Source organism: Gobius niger (genome assembly GCF_951799975.1).
Source record: "Gobius niger genome assembly, chromosome: 4".
NCBI classification, from domain to species: domain Eukaryota; kingdom Metazoa; phylum Chordata; class Actinopteri; order Gobiiformes; family Gobiidae; genus Gobius; species Gobius niger.
Genome location: NC_136855.1, coordinates 20,759,424 through 20,779,664, shown reverse-complemented (window position 1 = coordinate 20,779,664; position 20,241 = coordinate 20,759,424). Strand labels below are relative to the sequence as shown.

General features: G+C 39.0%; 1 protein-coding gene across 1 annotated transcript in view; it reads right to left on the bottom strand.

Moving 5' to 3' along the window:
- Window positions 1-20,241, bottom strand: part of ush2a (Usher syndrome 2A (autosomal recessive, mild)) — a gene marked incomplete at its 5' end in the record, with an annotated part of 121,725 nt that overhangs the window by 71,616 nt on the left and 29,868 nt on the right. Inside the window, 17 exons of the mRNA XM_079554493.1 lie at window positions 1,433-1,592; window positions 2,408-2,493; window positions 2,728-2,803; window positions 2,949-3,083; window positions 4,361-4,549; window positions 7,202-7,282; window positions 7,383-7,610; window positions 7,692-7,971; window positions 8,046-8,176; window positions 8,426-8,605; window positions 8,890-8,991; window positions 9,448-9,571; window positions 11,152-11,282; window positions 15,471-15,594; window positions 15,677-15,783; window positions 19,289-19,436; window positions 19,821-19,996. Coding sequence (XP_079410619.1) covers window positions 1,433-1,592; window positions 2,408-2,493; window positions 2,728-2,803; window positions 2,949-3,083; window positions 4,361-4,549; window positions 7,202-7,282; window positions 7,383-7,610; window positions 7,692-7,971; window positions 8,046-8,176; window positions 8,426-8,605; window positions 8,890-8,991; window positions 9,448-9,571; window positions 11,152-11,282; window positions 15,471-15,594; window positions 15,677-15,783; window positions 19,289-19,436; window positions 19,821-19,996 — 2,458 coding nt within the window. The remainder of the gene's footprint in view (window positions 1-1,432; window positions 1,593-2,407; window positions 2,494-2,727; window positions 2,804-2,948; window positions 3,084-4,360; window positions 4,550-7,201; window positions 7,283-7,382; window positions 7,611-7,691; window positions 7,972-8,045; window positions 8,177-8,425; window positions 8,606-8,889; window positions 8,992-9,447; window positions 9,572-11,151; window positions 11,283-15,470; window positions 15,595-15,676; window positions 15,784-19,288; window positions 19,437-19,820; window positions 19,997-20,241) is intronic.

The following is a 20,241-nucleotide window of genomic DNA, read 5'->3' as shown; positions in this document are numbered from 1 at the left end:
AAATCATGTGGTATTGACCACTTATGATCTTCCAACCTCTGCCTTTAACCACTGTGCTAATATGTCAATATACAATCTTCCCACATAAAAACTAATATTCATGACCTCATTAATTCATGGTATAAGTATAATTTTGCAATATTTGCCCTGTTACAAAATGCTAGATTGCCTTGGTAAATGTTATGTAAATTGACTCATTAACCACACAAATTCACAGATCCTGTTTTCCCTTGTGCCCCGAGGAACCTTCAGTCTCTCTTTATTGTGTGACTTACCCTCTGTCCATTGTTTGAGCATGTATGTGTGTGTATGAGTGGCACGGTGCCCTCGTACGGTGAGGCTCACAGTACGTGACAGTCAAGACAGTAATGGCTTTCACGCAGATTGACTCCACAAACACACACATACACACCTGACCGTGGTCAGCAGCATTTGCACAAGAACATAATGGAAAAGGTGCAGAGATCTGTCTTCCTGTGTCCACTCTCTTTAAAGGTGAAAGGTCAAGTGCAGAAGAATATTCTGCATAGTAAACATAACTGCAGAAGGTCACTGCTCTCTCTTATCTACAATCTCTGAAAGCATACACAGAGTGGAAGCCCAAACAAAATATATAATCCACAATAAATACTAAATCCCGTAGTATAAAAATAATACAGTTTTAATGCTACTGTTCCGATGAAGGTCATTAATGCAAATCATCTGTCCCCAAGCATGCAGAGTTTTACATATTGATTACGATTTGCATATTGATTGGGATGTATGTTTTACATCTGATTTTCTGGGTTAATACTGTGTATAGCCAATCTTTATGAATACTGTATCACTAATGTGTTAAAGCATGTTTAACATACTGTACGTAAACAGAGCCAGCTTCACCCTTTGAAGGTTTGCCATCGGATGAATCTGTGAACATCTCTGCTCTCTCTCTGACTCATTTCTGTCACTTCTCCATCATTTTCTCGAAAAAGCCAACATATCCATTCATGATGATCAGATGTTTCGGTCACTTTATTTTTCACTACCTTGATACATTGTACCAAACTAAATTTAATACATTGTAATCTGCTTAGTCTGCTTAATCTGTAATAACTTGTGCCTATGTAGTAAATACACAATGGAATAATGTGTATTAGTACTTTGGAGGTACATGATGAAATAAGGCAATAAGACCCTTAGTGTTAGGGCTTAAAGTTAGAGTTAGAGTTAGGGTCTAATGTCTTATTACATTATGTATCATCAAAGTACTAATACAAATTTTTCTATTGTGTATGTAACACATAGGTACAAGTTATAACACTTCACATTTCATTGTACTAAATTGGCAGGTACAATGTATCAAGGGTGGTGTTTCCGATGTTTCTAAATTGAAATAAATGTGCATTTAAATAAAGAATATATACATAGAATTGTGTTTAATGTATGCACATACTCCACCAGAATGGTCCGGGAATCCAGCGGGGTGAGGGTTGGGGTTTGCAGAGGCCCGGGAGGGAGCTGAGAGGTCACCACTGTCATCTGTGAACTGTTGGTGCAGCCAACTGATGTACAGGCACTCACAACCAGGACATGAGTGGAATACACAGCAAGCCCTTAATTCAGACATAAACAAATCAGAGAACTAGCATTAGATGTTTAAAATCCCAAATCCAGTTACATAACGCAGACAACTGATATAACCCCTGCCACTGCTTTTTTTAAACTACTAATTTCCTTGTAATCTCAAAGCTATTTCTCATCTGTCTCACTTTTGGAATCTGACCCTCTATAACACAGTCTATTCAAGCACATACTGTATAATTAGTGTGTCCATAATCCTCCCAATCACTGCGAACATCAGACACTCTGCATTATTAACTCAGCATGGATGATATGTGCACTGGTGCCTTCATTAGCTCACGCAGACACATACGAACACTGATGACCACTTAGATGTTTTGCCTTTGCGCGTGTATGACAAGTCCAGAACAGTAAAAATCGCTTCCCGCTCTATGGCATCCCGTGGCTGTGTTACTGTGAAAAAGGTCCCGGGAGCCTGCATGAGTGTGTGTGTGTATTCAGTGTACTTTTGTGTAGTTGTATGCCTTAGTCTGTATCTATCTGCTTTGTATCCTCAAGCCACACTCTGGTCTCAGCGGTATGACATGTGTTTCATACCTTCTTTAAGTCTCAAAGTAGGATGTGTGTATGCATGTGTGCTAATGCTGCCGGTTCTTTGTTTCTCCGGCGCTGTATTTTCATGTGTGTTTAGGGCTCTTTTTCAAAGTGCTATTCCCTCGGTGAGCGCTGCGATGCTCGTTCCTCTTTCAAATGCTAATCCTCCACTTCATTTTTCCCTGTCTTCACTCTTCCCCCTCTCTCTGCACACGGGCCCTGGCACCGCTTCATGGGGCACAGCACTGCTTACCAGTGATGTTGTACTGACTGCCTGTACCCTTGTAGACCATTTGGCCATTGTGATAGAGGTGGTACTCTGTAATAACTCCATTGGGCCTACAGGAGGGAGACAAAAGAGGTTAATATATTGATGATTTCTGAGCAGCTGATTTGTTTTTTTACCAGTTAATAAACACCAATTTTGAAACTAGCAGGTAATACAATTTATTACTTAATTTACAAGTAGACGTTTAGTACAACAAAAAAATCCAGCAGGGCCGTGTTAAAAAGTATTCAGAAACCCTGTGTCCCTGTGCACACTTAATAAACAAAGTATTGATTATTACATACTGAGCAGGAGGTTTCCAGGTGACATGTACAGATGTTGGGGATGTGACGGTAACAGGAGGAAAAACTGCACCTGGAGCTTAAATGGCACAATAAAAAATAGCATTAGTAGCGTAGCACCAAATGGAACATATCACACAAATCAATTTATATTACTTCTTAAGCTTTATCTTTAGTGTTTGTGCAAGTTAGTCTTTCCTGATAAGTGCACAGTGATAATGTACCTTCCTCTGGAGTGGTGAGGAATGATGTCAATCCACCATCGCTGTCTTTCTGAAGACTCTCTGTGCAGTGAAAGTGGGTACATGCACTGACAGTGACACTGTACCGAGTGGCTGGAGTCAGACCAGACAAAACTCCTATAAAAGAAGACACACACAAAAAGTACAAAAAAACAAAAATAAATAAAAAACAACATTATGCAGCAACAATAATAATAATAGTTATTTGTTTAACTAGCCAATTCAAAAACATACCCTGCTATTTTTATTTATTATAGATGCTCTGTAAATAGCATAGTTTGTCGTCCCACAGTTGCTAAGCAAACTTTCTCAGTTTGGCAGGAGAAGACAGTCTCCTCTAATTGTAAAGCCCATCTCGTCCCACTGCTGCTTTTTTGTCCTCACTGTCATAGGCTTTCTATTTCTCCCATATTTCCTCAGTCATGCTTTTACGTCCTGTCGTTTCCGCCCCCTCCAGTTCTCCTAACCCTGTGTGTCCCGTCACCCTTTTCATGTCTGTCTTTTTCCGTCCCCTCCTTCTCTCTGTTCCTCTCTTCCTCTGTTACCCGTGTCTTTTAATTCAATTAGGGGCCAGGGCCCCACTCCACTGCCATTACACCCTCATTTGCTTTCAGTGTTTTTTAGCCGTTGGTGTAATTCTGCAGTCAGGTGTCGAGGCCATCATAAATTAAGAAGAAGCCTTATCGTGGTGGACTTAATGTCTGCCAAAGAGAGAGGATGGGAATGGGCAGAGGAGGGAGAGAGACACAGTGGAACAGAGAGCTCATCTTCATATTTGCCTGGAGACATCAGAGGAGGGACGAATAGCAGTGGCGGACGCAGACATCATCATCATCATAAAAGACGAAGTGAGGAAAGATCGAAAAGTGAGCAACAACAAGGGAGCGAGAAGGACCATCGCCAGAGTATGACATCACTGGGGTACTCCTGAGTGTCTTGTTCCAAATGGAGACTGTCTTCTGGAGCTGGGGACTTGCCAAGCGAACATTAACAGTGATGTGTGTAAGCGTGAGTTTAGAGCGGCATAAATAAAATCAACTCAAGTGTTTACCAATGTGTTTTCACACAATCTCTTTTATGTGGAGGAGCATAAAACACAAGCTTGTTACTGTGCAAAACAATCAGGTTTTAACTGGTACACAATAGAATTCAAACGATTGGTAAAACATCTCTCTCAAAAAACTCTCAAAATAATAATGTTGATGTATTTAATATTTTTACACTGGATTATTTATTAATTTATTCACTATATTAATACTGTGTGCTATCAAACCACCAAAACTAATTTACACCCATATATATTTGACCTCACTATCCTTGACTAACCCGTTACAAAACAAGTTTGTGCCACTGTTGCTGAAATAGAAATCCAATGACAGGTGTTTGTGACTTACCTGTGAAATTTCCATTAGCAAAGTAAGTGGCAACAATTGGTGCTTCATCTGGATTGTCTTGATTGTAGGCCTTTAATTCATAATAGTCAATCATCCCAATCAGTTCATCTGAGGGCGGAGTCCAAAACACTTTAGCGCTGAAGCCATTCAAATTCTGTACTGCTCTGGGAGGGGGCATAACCTGAAGGACTGCAAAAAAAAAAAATCATTTTAGTAATCGGTTTATAAGACTACTAAGTTCTGCTCAGCTCTCCTCTCTTTCTCACCCTTTACATAAAAGATACCTTTAGCTATATTACAAACTGCAAATCAATGCTTAGCTCCACTTAGTGGCGGCGCAAAAACAAGCGACGGCTTCCCCTCTCCCTTGGGGCAGCAGCGTTTTTGCCTTTTGCTGTGAACTGACTTTGCAAGTTCTGTGTCCAACTTGTTTTGCAGGATGTTTTTGTGCATCTTTGCTGTGTTTTTGTGGGGTTCAGCTGACTTTTTGCTGTGGAGAGTCCTTGCAGGTCATGAAGGAAACAACAAACAACTAACGCAAGCTAGCTACAAATCCACAGATTTTTTCTGCTGAAACACTGAAGAGGCACCAATAAACTCCACACATGAAGCACAGCGGAAACGTCACAAGAAGCGAGAAGGAAAGAAGGAGCGAGAAGAGGCGGCACAGCGACCATGGAAGGAGCTACACAGGAGGAAGAGGAAGGAAGAGGTGGAGGAGCGGACCAATGCAGAACACCACGCTCTGAAACAGGGACAAACCTAGGAGGCGGCGCACCGCTTCAGAGGATAACTGAAGGCAGCCAGGTTTCCTCCAGGTACTACCACAGGTTGGCCCACAATGGCACACAGAGGAGTCCTGACATTTGAGCTACACAATTTTGTTGTACTACTGCACAATGACAACAAGTCCTCTAGCAAATGAAAGACAGTGTGTAAATGTTAGTAACTTCCTGTGAGTATAGAAGTGGTGCTGACCAAAAGGTAGTTTGGTTTAACTATGTCATTTTTAACTTTTTGGACCGGATATTTATCAGTGTCCACTGAGTAGAAATCTAACTAAAGCTATCTGCTGTACCCCAGAATGGTGTCAACTGTCGTGCATCAGCCGTGCTACACCAGTTTGACAAACCAATTTTTAGAGAAAAAAAAAACGCTTCAGTTGAAGCAACATTAATGGTTGTACCGCCATGTTTATATTTAAAAAATATAATCAGCATTTACCAAACATCGGGGTCATATAATGTACAAAAGAAGAACCTCACCACCCGTGTGTTTTAATAGACTCAGTAAATCAAACCTTACCATTAGCATAAATACTATTTATGAGCGCAGTAACTTTTTCAGCGCTGATTTAATACACCAGGCCATTCATTCTGGGCTATATTTCACAGCAAGCAGCCTCCCTTTTTCCTCAATACTGCTTCTTTCACTGACACACTCTGTAGTTCGGGGACGTCTCGCCTTTTTTTTCTCCATCCCTCACTCTTATTGTTCTATATCACTTCCTCATAGCCACTTTCCTTTTCAGCATTAATCATCCCTTCATTTTTCAAATCATCCTCGGCGTAGACATGGACACATACATTCTTTGAAGGGTTTTCAAAATAAGGCAACGTAGAGGTACTAGTGGAGGTTTTGTTGCTTTTCAAATTAATTTGTCTTTGCAAAAACGTGCCATCGGGACCCTCGTAACTATAGGTACAATGCAAACAATTACATTAAACAGCAATCAACAAAGTCTACAAAATTTACGATAGACCCTACTTATTTGCTATTATTTAAACATATCTTTTCACATACTTCCCAATGTTTTCATTCTCTCTCATCTTCTTCATCCCTCTTTCCGCTCTTAACAAAGCGTATGATGGTATGCGGGGACCTGCCAGTGTATCGTTCACTACTAACGAGCTGCTTTATATTACACCAGGGACCACACAGGCCGTTCTGGGTTAACAGCCTTTTACTGGGATGCCCTTTATAGAGGCTTTATCAATCTCTCATACTGTCAGGCCCATGTAATATTACTGGCACTGAAAAAGTCTTACATAGTGTCCAACATATTTGTGCTTTTATACATTAAGTCCCCTCAGCACCAAGGGAAACACTCGAAACAAAGCTGCCAATTTCTCACTATTTTGAATCAATCCAAAGTTCATGAATTAAATGGCTTTGTTATTTCAGTAGAAACTAAATTTCCTAATTTCTAATATCTCCAAAATTAAGCTCTGTCTATCACATTGTAACTTTTAGTGCATATTTTATGCAAGCTGTGCGTACACTAGTACCGAGGATCTCAAACAGCCGACCTCCGATCTGACGGCTCGGGGGTTCGGCTCTGAACCTTACTTTTAAAAATATATAACTTAATTTGAGCTGCTTCTCCTGCTATTGATACTGCTACTCTGGGCGCTACGACATTATTTTTAGACAATATACACCGGCAAGTCAGGGAAACGCAACAGGCAAAGACAAGTGAAAACAGAGAAAAATACACGCGGAAATCAGCTTTTAAACAGGAATGGATTGAGGGGCGCAAAACCAGTGTCTCGTTTGTTCCTAGATTGTCACTTTCGTTAAAAGCAGCAATGTTAAGCAGAACTATCACAGGGCCAACTAATCAAATGGTGCTAAATTACATAATTTGAAAAGTGTCAATGCAGAACATTCCATGTTTTAATATGCAGTGTCAATGTTGAGATTTGAGTTACCTTCACTCGTTTTTTATTTGGACCCTGCTGATTTTTAATTCATGACCCCTGCTCATGATATTTTCTTTTATCTTTTGCTTACTTTACCCAAACTTATTTATTGTGAGTGATTTATGGACATATAATTTACCTTTCCCTTGACTGCGCCCTCTCTGCCATGGGCCATCTGACCAAAATCCTGGACCCAATGCCACATACCTATACAAGTACTCTTGAAAGCAGAAAGGTGTGCGGACGCAAAAGGAAAAACAGAAATACCGTTAGTGAATCATAAAATTCTGGAATAAAACAACTTTTTAAATTTATTTTACCAGTGAAAGGCTGGAGAGTGTAATCAATAGCTTGTGTCTTTTTCCCGGTGTAAATCAGCACTGAATCATTCCCCCTGCAGTTGTAGCGACTTTCACTGTTGGGACATCCTTCTAAAAACACTCGTACAAGACCAACAGACACGTCGAATAGGTCCAGAAATTGACTGCTGGGCTGGTCAGACTTTCTATCACTGCTTATGTAAACACGTCTAATGCAACCACCAAGACCTGTAGAAGAAGAAAAAGAGACTATTATTCACTTTTTTGAGCTAAAATAAAACTACATCTTTCTCTCTATGTAGAAAGTACCATGTTTGTGACTTTGACGGCTCAAAAGTGGGTGGCTGAGCTCAGAAGGCACACCCCCTAAATAAAGCGGTGAATCAACTTGTAGCCGCACATTTCCTCCTCCTCCGCGAGTCGCTTCCTCCCAGTCACCGACGGCAGCAGAGATAAGTGAGCCCTCCTTTGTCACCGAGAGCTGCTTCCAGTCTCCATCACAGTAGCTAAGCCCCGCCCACATGCTGAGAGAAGTTACTTCACCTTCACAAGACACAATGAAGGACAGGAGACCCCCTTCAAGTTCCACCTAAGCAAAGCACAACAAACATTATAGACACACAGTTCCACGAATATATTATTAACTTACAGTTGACGTCTTACCAACATGTAATCATCTGTATGAGTGTTGTAGGAAAACAGCAGTAGTGCATTCAGCTGGTCAGTTCTGAATTCCAGTGAAATCCTGAAGTTTTCTCCTCCTCTGAAGACACTGCCACTTAACTCCAAGTAACCTAAAACAACAGTAATTAATTTTTATGTGACACAATAGAATAAACAAAAAATGAAAATAAAAGTAGCTACAATGCAAGAAATAAAACCAGTCTTTTGTGAGAAATCATCAGTTGTGCTGGGGAACATTATCTGATTTAATGTGTTTTTTGTGGCATATGGTGGAGTGTCTTTGTGATTTTTCAAATGTAGCATACGTGCCATGGCTCAAAAAGGTTGGGAAACACTGCAACGATGCAATGACGACTAACCATGACCCAGAAAATGAGCTCCGTCCACAAGCTGAGCGGGGCAGCCCTCCCAGCTCTCATACGCTGACATCTTCCTTGTGGCTGAGGCCCAGTCCAGAGATTTCCACTGTTCAGAGGGACTGTCGGTCATCAGAAACTGCACATCTCGAAGGCAACCAATGAAGCCCTGTTGAACCAGCTCTAAATGGAAATAAAGACAAAAGTCAACAATTATGTGAGAAAAACACATTTTTGGGCAATGCAAATAGAACGAAATAAAACTATATAGTTGACTGGAGTCAAATCTAAATGTGAAAATGTACAGAATATTATTTTCGCAAAGGGAATCATATACATATATTTGTTTGTTTCCCTGTTGATAACACAGTGTATTGTTTCTATATAACAGTCATTTTAGTGTTGATGTTTTAAATTATTTTTTTCTTTTAAGACGTAGTGAGATGTTGATTATTGACCTCACTCACCTAAATCCCTGCGCTGTAAAGTGAAGTCATCAGGCAGGCCTCCAATGAACACGCCTGTGTTGTCCCCAATAATACTCTTGCCATTGGTAGCTGATGCAGTGCCTAAAAAAGAGCAAAAAGTGATTTGTTGTTTTATATCCTCTGCATTTGACCCGTCCATCAACCAATGCCTCAGGGAAACCTGTCAGGAGCAATGGACAACCCCAAACAGTGCCCATCTCCAGATCTTAAGCCAGGATCTTTTTGGGGAGAAAATACATATTCCACAGAGAATGTCTGAATCCAGGAACCATCCCGCCAAAATAAATGCATTAATTGCACAAATTGTGACTGCTAACAAAATGCAGAAAATGTGTGGAATGTATTAAGTAGCAGTTTACAAAATTCAGTAAAAAAACAATTCAGACTGTTTGAACGCTTTTCACAGTGAATTGTGTTAACCTGATCTCATACTGAAGGAATTATGTATTTATGTATTCCGGCGCTTACATAATATGGCTGCATAAGTACATTTGCCAACAGGAAAAAAACATCATGACTATTAATGAACATAATAACCAGTGTATAAGTTGTCTATAGTGATCACTCCCAGGGACCCTTTTCTTGTCACTATGACGGTGTGCCATTGGTCATCATTGAAGTGTAATCCTCCATTATTCACAGACACAGTCACCGGAGAGCCCTAAAAGCAAAAACACATGATCAATTATGCTTCACAAATGTTATTTAAAAACATTGTATTTTTAATCTATGGCATAGCTAATAGCTAAAACCACAACAAGACACACACACGCACGCACGCACGCACGCACACACGCACGCACGCACGCACGCACGCACACACACACACACACACACACACACACACACACACACACACACACACACACACACACACACACACACACACACACACACACACACACACACACACACTCACACACACACCTCATCATGCTGTTATTAACAAGGCTTTCTGCCATCTATTAAGTATGACATCATCTTGATCAGCTTTTAGCAGCCAGACAAGGAGTAATACAGTAAAACCAGTGTAAATGGTTTCTTCACACATTCAGATTCATATGGTTGAAGATTTAATGATGAGATCAATAAAGGTATGAATGCCAGAATATATCAGCCACTGACATCTTTACTACTGTTCAAACACTTAACAAGACAACAAGTGAAGAGGCTTTGCACACACACATACTGCACGGCATACACCTAACTCAACTGAGTGTTGTAGTCTAGTCCTATAATTGGTTAAAACAAGGTGAAGGACTAACTGTCTCATTATGTTACTTTAAAAAAAATAATAACTAGTGCGACTTTAACAGAGATGACAATCACAATTCAACCAATTTATCAATGCATAAACTCTATGGAATATAATTGCAGCAGCAGATACAATAATGCACATAAAGAAAGCTGTATGTGTGTGGCAGCCCACATGTGCACATAAATATGTGCATAACTTTCTTATGTCATGCTAAATTACCCCCCTGCACTGGTAATCCCATTAGGCTAACTCAACAGGCTAATAGAGGGAAGTAATGGGCCCGGCTATATGTACTGTATCTAAGGGAACACTAATAAGCCGTGACACCACTCCCCACTGTTAATTATCCAAACTAGCCTAAACAAAGGAATCCACCCAATTCAAGAATACACACACACTGACAAACTCTAGCGTATAGATGCATGTGAAAAATATACAATATAGTAGGTAAAACAATAGACTGCACTGTCATATTGACGAGAGTGGATTGCAATGCATGTGTGGCCTCATGGAAATACTACGCGTAATCATCCCATCATCACTTTCATCGTGGAAATGGTTGACTCCTTAACCTCTCTACATGTGTCTATAAGACTGGATAAGAGAAGCAGGCAGTGTATGCACATGTGTGTACGTGTGCAAGAGTGCAAAGCTTAATTAGCTTGCAATTGGTATTCACGCGTTGTGACTGCAGGGAATGAGTTAATTGCAGTCAAATTCAAACGTTGACACACTTTAAAAGTTTTTCCCTCATTCTGTTTCGCTGTGACAGGAACCAATGAGGAGCTACAGATCACATTGATTATATGAGAAGATGGTAATAAATGGACAGACCAAGAAGGAATAAAGGGAGACCATTATGTATAAACTAGAAAGGAAGTGAGAGTGAAGGCATATTTTGTAATTTCGAATAGCTTATTTTCTAAAGAAAGGAGCGCTGTTATATAAGAATTTTCTGTGGACCAGATAGTAAAAATTCTTACTTGTGGGTCAAAAATAAAGCGCAGCTGTCCATTCTTGAGCTCAATAGCGATGAACTCTTCTTGAACTCCTGGTGAGAAAGCAGCAATCAGCAGACCGTTTGGAGAATGGGTCTTGAAACTCAGCCGGATACCTGAAGAGCATCGCCAAAGGGAATTAGTAAAAAAAATCTACACAAAAACATTTGGGGTAAAATAGCAATAAAAAAATGTAATCACAGCTTCAGACAAAAGTACAGTGCATGTTTCTTTCGTGTGTTTTTTTTCTTCAGGCTATTTTATTTCAGTTTTAATTTACTGCTTGATGTTAGTTAGAAATGCTATGAAAGAGAGTGAATGCATTTCTTCTTGCAACTCCACTTTGTTCACCAGTACACCGATGCATTTGACGTCAATCAAAACTACAATAAAGGGAAATGTGAACAGAGCTTACTTACAAAACACTGACACCATCACTTGTTTTGGGGACCAACTATGTTTGACTAACTTAACTACTATATTGAATAAATTACACAGATTACGAGAATAAGGTTAGGAGAAACAGTAGTAGTAAACAGTAATAGTTTTAACTATAGCTTTTGTTTTCCAGAGCTGTCGATTCATCTGTATTGCCTTACTGTCATGTTGAGATTGGATCTTAATCCACTACTAGACCCAGTGGAAGTGGTTTTGTGTGTGTGTCTATGTGTTTGCTCAGCCTGCGGCCTCTGCAGGGAAAAGAAGTGTGGGAAGATCAGAGGAGTCCAGTGGAGGCTGCTAGACGTTCAAAAGATCCTGGCTTAAGCTAAGACTCATTCGTCAAACTGTTGCATCTTAAAACAAAATGTATCATCCAGGTTTTGATAAATTAGTTGAATAAAGTACAATATTACATTAAAATAACATAAACCAATGACATTGTATGTGGCTTTGCAGCTGGAGTGCATTTAATAAATTCTATCTTGAAATGTGATGGAGAATGTTGTCTCCTACGTAAATAAATGATGCCATGAATGGGAAAATAGACTCCTTTTACATTGTGCTTGCATCCTATGCATCAACCAGTCACATGCCATTTACATTCATGACCTTGTCACCACACAGAGATGAGTGAAGTCATGACAGATCCTCTAACATACATTATCCACCTTTAACCTTGTCCCTCTGTCACCATCACCCCTGATCTCTCATTCTTCCTGTTCCCTTAGCTTTTAACCTCTCTGCTTTTATCTGACCTTTTCATTCACCTTTTCATAACTGCAGCCAAGCTAGAATTTTTACTCCCAACACTTATACAGTATACAACATCTTGCACTTTTGAAATTTAAAGAAACATTTCAATTACCTCAAGGAGTTTTATTAACATCTATATTTCAAATTCGTCAATAAACTGAAATGTAGCATCAATTGAGAATAGGTGAGATAAACATGTTGTCTACACAGGATGGGTGTAATAGGAGATGGTAAACACATGCTTGTCCAGGCTTTTCTATGTAGCAGTGACAGTGCTGACGCTCAGCAGTACTTCCTTCATATTCCCCCTCTGGACTTGTGCTACTTCACATTGACAACCACTTTAGAGCCATCAGCAGACAAACCTAAACACACACCCTGACAGGTGCCCCTGTCTCATACACTGAGAACATGCCAGCACTCACTCTTCGACTTTTGTATAGTGACGGATTTAAATATTATTCAGGTATCTCTAAGTATTGAGTTGCTGTAATAGTCGTGCAAGTATTATCATTATTGTTTAGTAGTAATGCAGAAAACCAACCACACCTCCACGTGGTGCACAGAGGGTGACGAATTGGGCTCTGGCTGTAGGAGAGCCCTGTTCTTCAGCAGTACACCGGTCTGAAAATGCCAACATGGTATACCTGATATGTGGCTAACTCCCTAATATAATAAAGAATGAGATTGCAGTGCCTCCTCTGTAAACGTATTGTTTTTAGGCTCTTTGTCTCTGTAAACAGTGGAGGTTGTGTGCGATCATCTACACAACATAACCTGAATAACTCCAGTCATGTTAGCTCTGCGCTGGCATTAATCAGAGCCGGGCGTATTAATGAGAGCGCGGCAGCAGCTAATTACACTCATAGATTCTGCAGCAGCCCATTAAATATACAAATGACAGAATTAAAGAGCCCAGCCTCTTCTGGTTAATCTTTAAATGGAGAAAAACTAATGATGTCTGAGCAAACTTTCCCTGCGCACACTTCACCCCCTCTCCTCTCAACAGCGATGCCTGGCAATCAATCATATTAATTAAGGAAAAATTATTTGTATCATTTAACATTTCCTTCTTTCCCCCTGATTTGCTGCAATGGTGCTGTTGCTATAAAGTATATTAGACAAGTCTGGAAATTATCCAAGACTATTTGTTCCTCTGTAGTATGATTTTTTCTGTTTTCCTCAGAATATAACATTTCATCTCTCTTCATTTACTCATATTTGAAGTCATATATCTGGATTAGTGAAAATAGATTCAGACCTTCCGTGTCCCAATTAGCCAAGGTCAAATCTGCTCTATAGAAGTGCATCATTTATTTTAAAAGAGAAGGCTTTTAAAAATCATGGTTTACATGGAAAAGTATACCGCTGTCTAATTTTAAATGCAGAGTGACTGATGTAAAGAATAAGAGAATGTGATAGAGAATGGCAAGGCAGATAATTTGCTGTTAGATACGGAAGCATTTGAGCTGCAAGATAAATGAACTAGCATCTATTTATGGAAACCAGGACTTAAAAGGTATTCATATCAGCGCACTGATTGCTTCTGGGAATAATAGTAAGTAACATTCAGATTGGTAAGTATTGACCAGTTGGACGCTAATTCCATTCAACATTAAGGTGCCTCATTTATAACCTGGTAAGAATGTGCATAAAAATTGGCCAAAAAATGTTATTAGTTGAGTGTCCATAAAAATAAGACACAGGAGTAGGACAAGAACAACTAATCGATGGATGGAAATCACCAAATTGTTGATACCGCTAATAGTCTACTATCTCTGAGTGCAATAAAATATGGATTGACCTGTCTCTGTGACTTTCTGCATTGGTTTAATATAAAAATCTCAAGTGATGAGACTGATGGACTGGATTAGAATACAGCACACTGAAGTATTCGATGTGTACAGTCAATGAATATTTTCAAAAATGGATTTGTCATTGCACAGTTACTAAGCTTTCACAAGACACAAACCATTGACAAATCTCTCCTCTGTGATCAATTGACTCTCGGGGGGGCATTACACTGCATTACATTCATAATCCAATTTGGCTTTGATGTGTTCGCTGTTCCATGCACTTCGATAGGAATAATTGTCCGCAGACGATGCTATTAGTATTGATGGTTGTAAAAAGGCGATGGTTTGAGGACTGCCGACACATTGATGGTCCAGAATAGATCCGGTCTCAAAGTGATTGTCTGATCCATTACCCTTTATTAAGGGGCATAGGCAGAGATGAGCTGCCTTCATTTTATGCTAAATATCATTGTTGTAGCAAAGAATTGATACAGTGTTTTTGGAGTTTGCTTGAAGCAAATACGATATATAGTGCTGACTTAATAAACAGTAGTTTGAAGTTAAAGATCAGAGTTGGAGCTAAAACATTGGATAGAGCTTGCTTTCAGTGCTGTACCAGTAAAGAGAAGTAGTAAAGTAACATAGCCTGCTACGGATATTTGGACAGAAGACACCTTTTGTTTCCACAATTCATCTAATTCCATGAGAGATATTTATCAGAAACTGCACCTGGTTTTACCCGTCTCTTGTGTTTTTCCCCAAAGATATTGGTGTATTGAACACTGTTGACTTGATTCCACAAAACTGCCTATACTAATGAGGTTGAAACTTATTTTTTCCAAGTATTTTTTTATTTATCTATTTTTTAGTTAAAGACAGCTTGAACCGCTTTGTTAAAAGTGCAGAAAGAGTGTGAAATCTAAGCGTGTGCAGGACAGTGTGATAATCTCGAGTGGCATTACAGAGCCACGCTGCTCAAATCCACTGATTAGTATCAACAGTCATTAATTATGGGCGTCAGACTGGGTGATGTTCTCAGATGAAGCAGAACATGTTTGGCTGTGCAGCTCAACCCTCTAATGATGCTGGTAAACAGAAAGATAATTGTCCTTTAAGATGATTGGGGAAGTCATTCTAAAGAATGTCACTACAGCACACACGCATCTCTCTAAAATGCCACCAAATATGTCCTAAAAAAAATTACACACTGTGTGATTGAATCAAGTAAATCAGTGTGCAACATCCCACAGTTTGAAAGAAAAAAAAGAACTCCTGGATTCTGAACTTTGGCATCAATTGTGTGTGGCCACCTACCTGTAAAGTCAGTCATTGCAGGAATAGTGTCATTAGGGAACTCATAAAAACTATTGCCAGGAAACCTGGTTCCTCGAACAACTGGAGTTAGTGGATCAGAAAGAGAAACATCAATCCTCTCCACCTATGAAGTAAACACACAAGTAAGAATCACTCCTTGCTCAAAAGTAACGTCAGGATTTTTTGTAGCTTGACACTGAAGTAACCTGATAAAGAGGTGGAGGTCCATTCAGCAGAGCCGGGGGGTCCCACTGTATTTGAATGGTGGACTCATTTACTGGATACAGCTGAGGAGGAGAGAGTCCTGCAGGAGCTGAGAGGAGAAAGGCAAAATGAGAATAACATCAGATCAGCATTACTTTCCAGCGCATTGCTTCTAACTGTGATTTATTTCTAATATTTTCCCAGCTAGAAGATGTCTTTAGCTTTTTACCCGCTTCAAAGGGTATGGAAGGACTTAACTTAATTCTCATTTTCACTTAACAAGGGGTCAATTTAATTTTCTATTTCACTTTAGATGTTATATTAAATGTCCCAGTGAAAACATACAGGCGTGCAGCAAAGCTTGCGCATGTGCCATAAATAAATCAGGAAGACAGGCTGATATGGCGTGATGGGATACATAAGAATGGAGAAAGGGGCTTAGCGTGTGATGGACTGGTGTAGAGATGGGACAGATGTGCCTGCATTAAATGTCATTCCTTTCTTGTGTTTCTTGGAGTACGTGTTTCAGTAATGGTCTAGATGCTCTATGGTGGGAGTAAATTAGCTCCCAGTGACATACGCATAGCCAATCGTCACTGTGACTTCTAATAGACCTCTTAAGAGGAAAAAAGGACAGCTCGACTAGGGTACTTTATCTTGGCACATCAAACCATAAATTACTGCAAATCGATAGCTTACCAGTCTATTGAAATTGAGCTACAGCGACATGTGGAAAGAACTGAGCACACAATCGTTTTAGGTAAAATTAAATGTATAAAATAAAATAAATTAAAAAATAAATAAGATATAAAAATGTGTGTGGAAGAAGAAGAATGTCTTACTATATAGCCAATTTCCCTGTAATCATAACATTTTCACATAACTATATTTCCTCATTGATTTATCTCAATTTTGGTTTTGATTTTATTTTTATATTCAATACATATTTGGCTATTACTAATATCATAATGGGAACCTGAACAACCTTTTCCTATAAACCTTTTAACAAGAAATGGATGCTTTCCACTAAACTGCCACGTAACAAACATACAGTATAAAAAAAAAAAAATCTGTTTTACTCCTCTACCAACCAAATAGGTGCAGTTTGTGTAATTGATTGTGACCAGTTGAGATTGAGACTACGATTATATTTTGATTAATTGCACAACCGTATAATGGACCAGATTTTATTCTGTCTTCATTTTATCAGTCGGTGTCAGCTGAGGTGTTGGTGTATTGTTACAGAGTTGACTCAACCAAGAAGAGTTACTGGTACATAATATGACACTGGACATTACTTAACACGTGTAAGACATGCAGGTAACTGCCTACTTAGCGACACAAAGGCACTTTAAAGGGATTGGGCTAAAGCAGAGGAGCTCAACATAACAAAATGGTACAGCTCTTTTTGTTTTGTTGTCTGGAGTCTGAATATGTTCCACATGTAGGTTATGTGAATAGTGTAATTTGACGGGAAGTTTATTGACTCCGTAGTTCAAACACACGTCAAACAATTGTCTCATAAATGGAAAAAAAAAAAAATTATTTGCTACACTAACAAAATAAGCAATACATGTGTGTGTAAGATTAACTAAAACATGATGGTTGTATTCTATTGTTCAGTATTACAGTACTCTCTGTTATGTGCACATGAGTGTAAAGGCAGATTGGCTGTAACAGAAATGTAATTGAGACTGTGACACATTTGACAAAAAACATTAGCTTTATAATCAGTGCACTCATACACACATACTCACACAAGGTTAACGGTGGAGCGGAAAGGTTAATTTTAGCTTCCGACATGGTAATGAAGCCGCTGAATCATGGGCCAGCTCCCAGGAGCAATCGTCTATGTGTGTTTTGTGTTTTTACAAGGACTGATGTGTCTTAACAGGCTCTTAGCGTACAGTTACATCACGCACACAAGTACAGCACTTATTGACATGGCAATCCCTTGCCATGCATATTTCTCCCCTGAAGAAGGGCCTGAGGCCAATTATGCGTAAATCAATAAAGTTCCTGTTCTGTTGAGTGGTGTTACAGTGCTCGTGTGTGTATGTGTATGCGTGCCGTTGAACAAGTCTTTATGGATGTAGGATACATAAAACATCACCATCAGTCCCTGATTAGTCACTCACTTTAGCGAGTGATCAATAACTTTGCAAAAGAGCCAGAGAAACAATTGGAAATGCATCAACACATCTGGACTGACATTTCCTTCATTGTGTTGGAACATCTGTCTGCACACTAATTTTTGGTCATGTGACTTGTTGTAACTTCAGAGCTTTTGCAGATGCTGTCTGCTAAATTACAGCAGATGGCGACTGGTTTAATGGGCCAGCCTTATATGTGTGAGGTTCACCAGCACGATGACGTACTGTGAAAAGAGCATCTTGGAATGACAGTGTAATTTCCTCCTAAAAAAAATCTGTTTTAACTAAATGGATGGCTGAAATTTGAAGGCGCTAAACATACAATCTATAAAACTTTACGCAGAATGTTATGAAACATAAGACTATTATGCACTGTTCATCTCATTCAGAAGATTTGGATGTAAAAACATTTAACTACACCCAGTGGAAAAGCAAATGTGCTTTGTGTTTTGAAATGTAAATGTAAAAAAAAAAAGGCAGACAACATATGCCATTATCATTTCTCGCAGATGAAACAAGGGACATATTTGGCATTGGATTAAAAAAAAAAGAAAGGCAACAGATGTGGCTGTTAAAAAAACATCGACAAAGTCAGCTGGGTACAATAAGCCATATTGTATTGTACTGTATTACAGTCAGGAGAAGTCTTTGGAATACCTTGAAATAAACACTGTGTCAACAGATGTAGCCATTAAAAATACATTTAAAAAGTACAACAATTACAATATGAAGTATCATTCATCACTTGAAGCACTGAGAAAGGTTTTCTGCATATTATATGAAATGAATATCCACTCTTTGTTAACAGATGTAGCTTTTTAGAGTGTGCTCAAAAGCACAAATCCCTGAGCAAGTATTTATAGATAAAAGTTTTCCCATAGTCAACACATTGTCTATTCAAAAAATATGTTCTTTCGCGCAAGTGAACAGATGGGAGGTCAGGTGTACACCATATTTAAATTTTCTTTTTTCTTCTTTCTTTAATTTTATTGTTAGTCATACAGACTGAAGTGAAGCATAATGGAAGAGAAAGAGAAAGATAAAGATAAAAAATCAATATCTAAATGTTAAGAGGATTTCCTGTATGTCTGCCATATGTCAAATGATCAGTAAAAAAAAAAAGTTTTTTGATAGGACACAATGAAAGAGGAAACCGCTAAATTAGAAAGTTAGTTGTGGTCCAAACTCATTCCTAACTTTCCTAGCATATTTGTATCATCTCAAATATGTGCTAGGTCACTTTGCACATGCGTAGCTAGCCTCACTCAAGTGAGAACGGCCAGTAGTTTGGACAGACGTCTGCCAACCATCGTTGCAAATGAGCCAAAATTACAGAAATATTTGCGTCAATTATATATATCTTTCAAATACCACATTTTCTATTTTTACGAATGTATGTTTAAACTGATTAATCAATAGCTGAAACATAGCATATTAAGAACCTATAGTGGAGATGCTTACCTGCAGATAAAGTGCGCCCTGAGCTCGGTGAACTGGTAATACACGCAGCCTTTGTGCACAGTGTAACAGAAAATGTATACATCTGGTAAGGCTTTAGCCCCTTCATAAGATAAACCGGCTGCGATGATGGGCTTGCTCTGTGTAAAACCTGAAACATATTGACATAAAAAAAATACATATATCTAAATATATATGTATACAATATAATGTAACTGCTATGTAATCTATAATATAATAATACTAAATGAAGCACTGTTGCAGGGTTAGGGTTTGGACATAGACTTCATGTACTCGATGTAAATGAGGCATCATTCCTCCAGTGCTAATATGAAAACTCGACTTCGACATTTTGACAGATAAGTTGACCTTTAAAAATCTGTGGTCGTTCAAGCCCTACCTGAGAACAAACATATATTACATTTCCGTTTTATATCACGAGTAACATTTGTATGTAAAGTAAAACTGAACACAGTCAATTTGTGTACTGTATATCTGATTAATTCATGTGGAAAGCTACATATGAAAACCATACCTGGTTAATGACAGGAGGGGCATAGGGGTTGTTGGACTGCTCAGTGACCAAGTTAATGCGGTATTCAGTGGCTTGTCCTCTTGAGATGACCCCATGACCTTCAGTAGAGTTCCAAGTAACTTTGAGAGAGCTGGCTGACAGAGCCGTTACTTGAGGTGGGGCAATGAACTCTGGCACTGGAAATATTAGAATAGACAAATTTCATAATTCCAATCTTCTGTAAAAAAACAAATTCAATTACAGGAAAACATATCTACAAAAATATGTTATGACAGTGTTGACTACAAATGTACATCTTGTGATGGAATCTAGCCATGAAATATGATCTAACTGAAATGTATTTTATAGCACATGCACTAGCAGCTCATTCTGCTCAGTAGGTAGTGCTTGAGCACGCAGCAAACCCTGACACGCACTAACT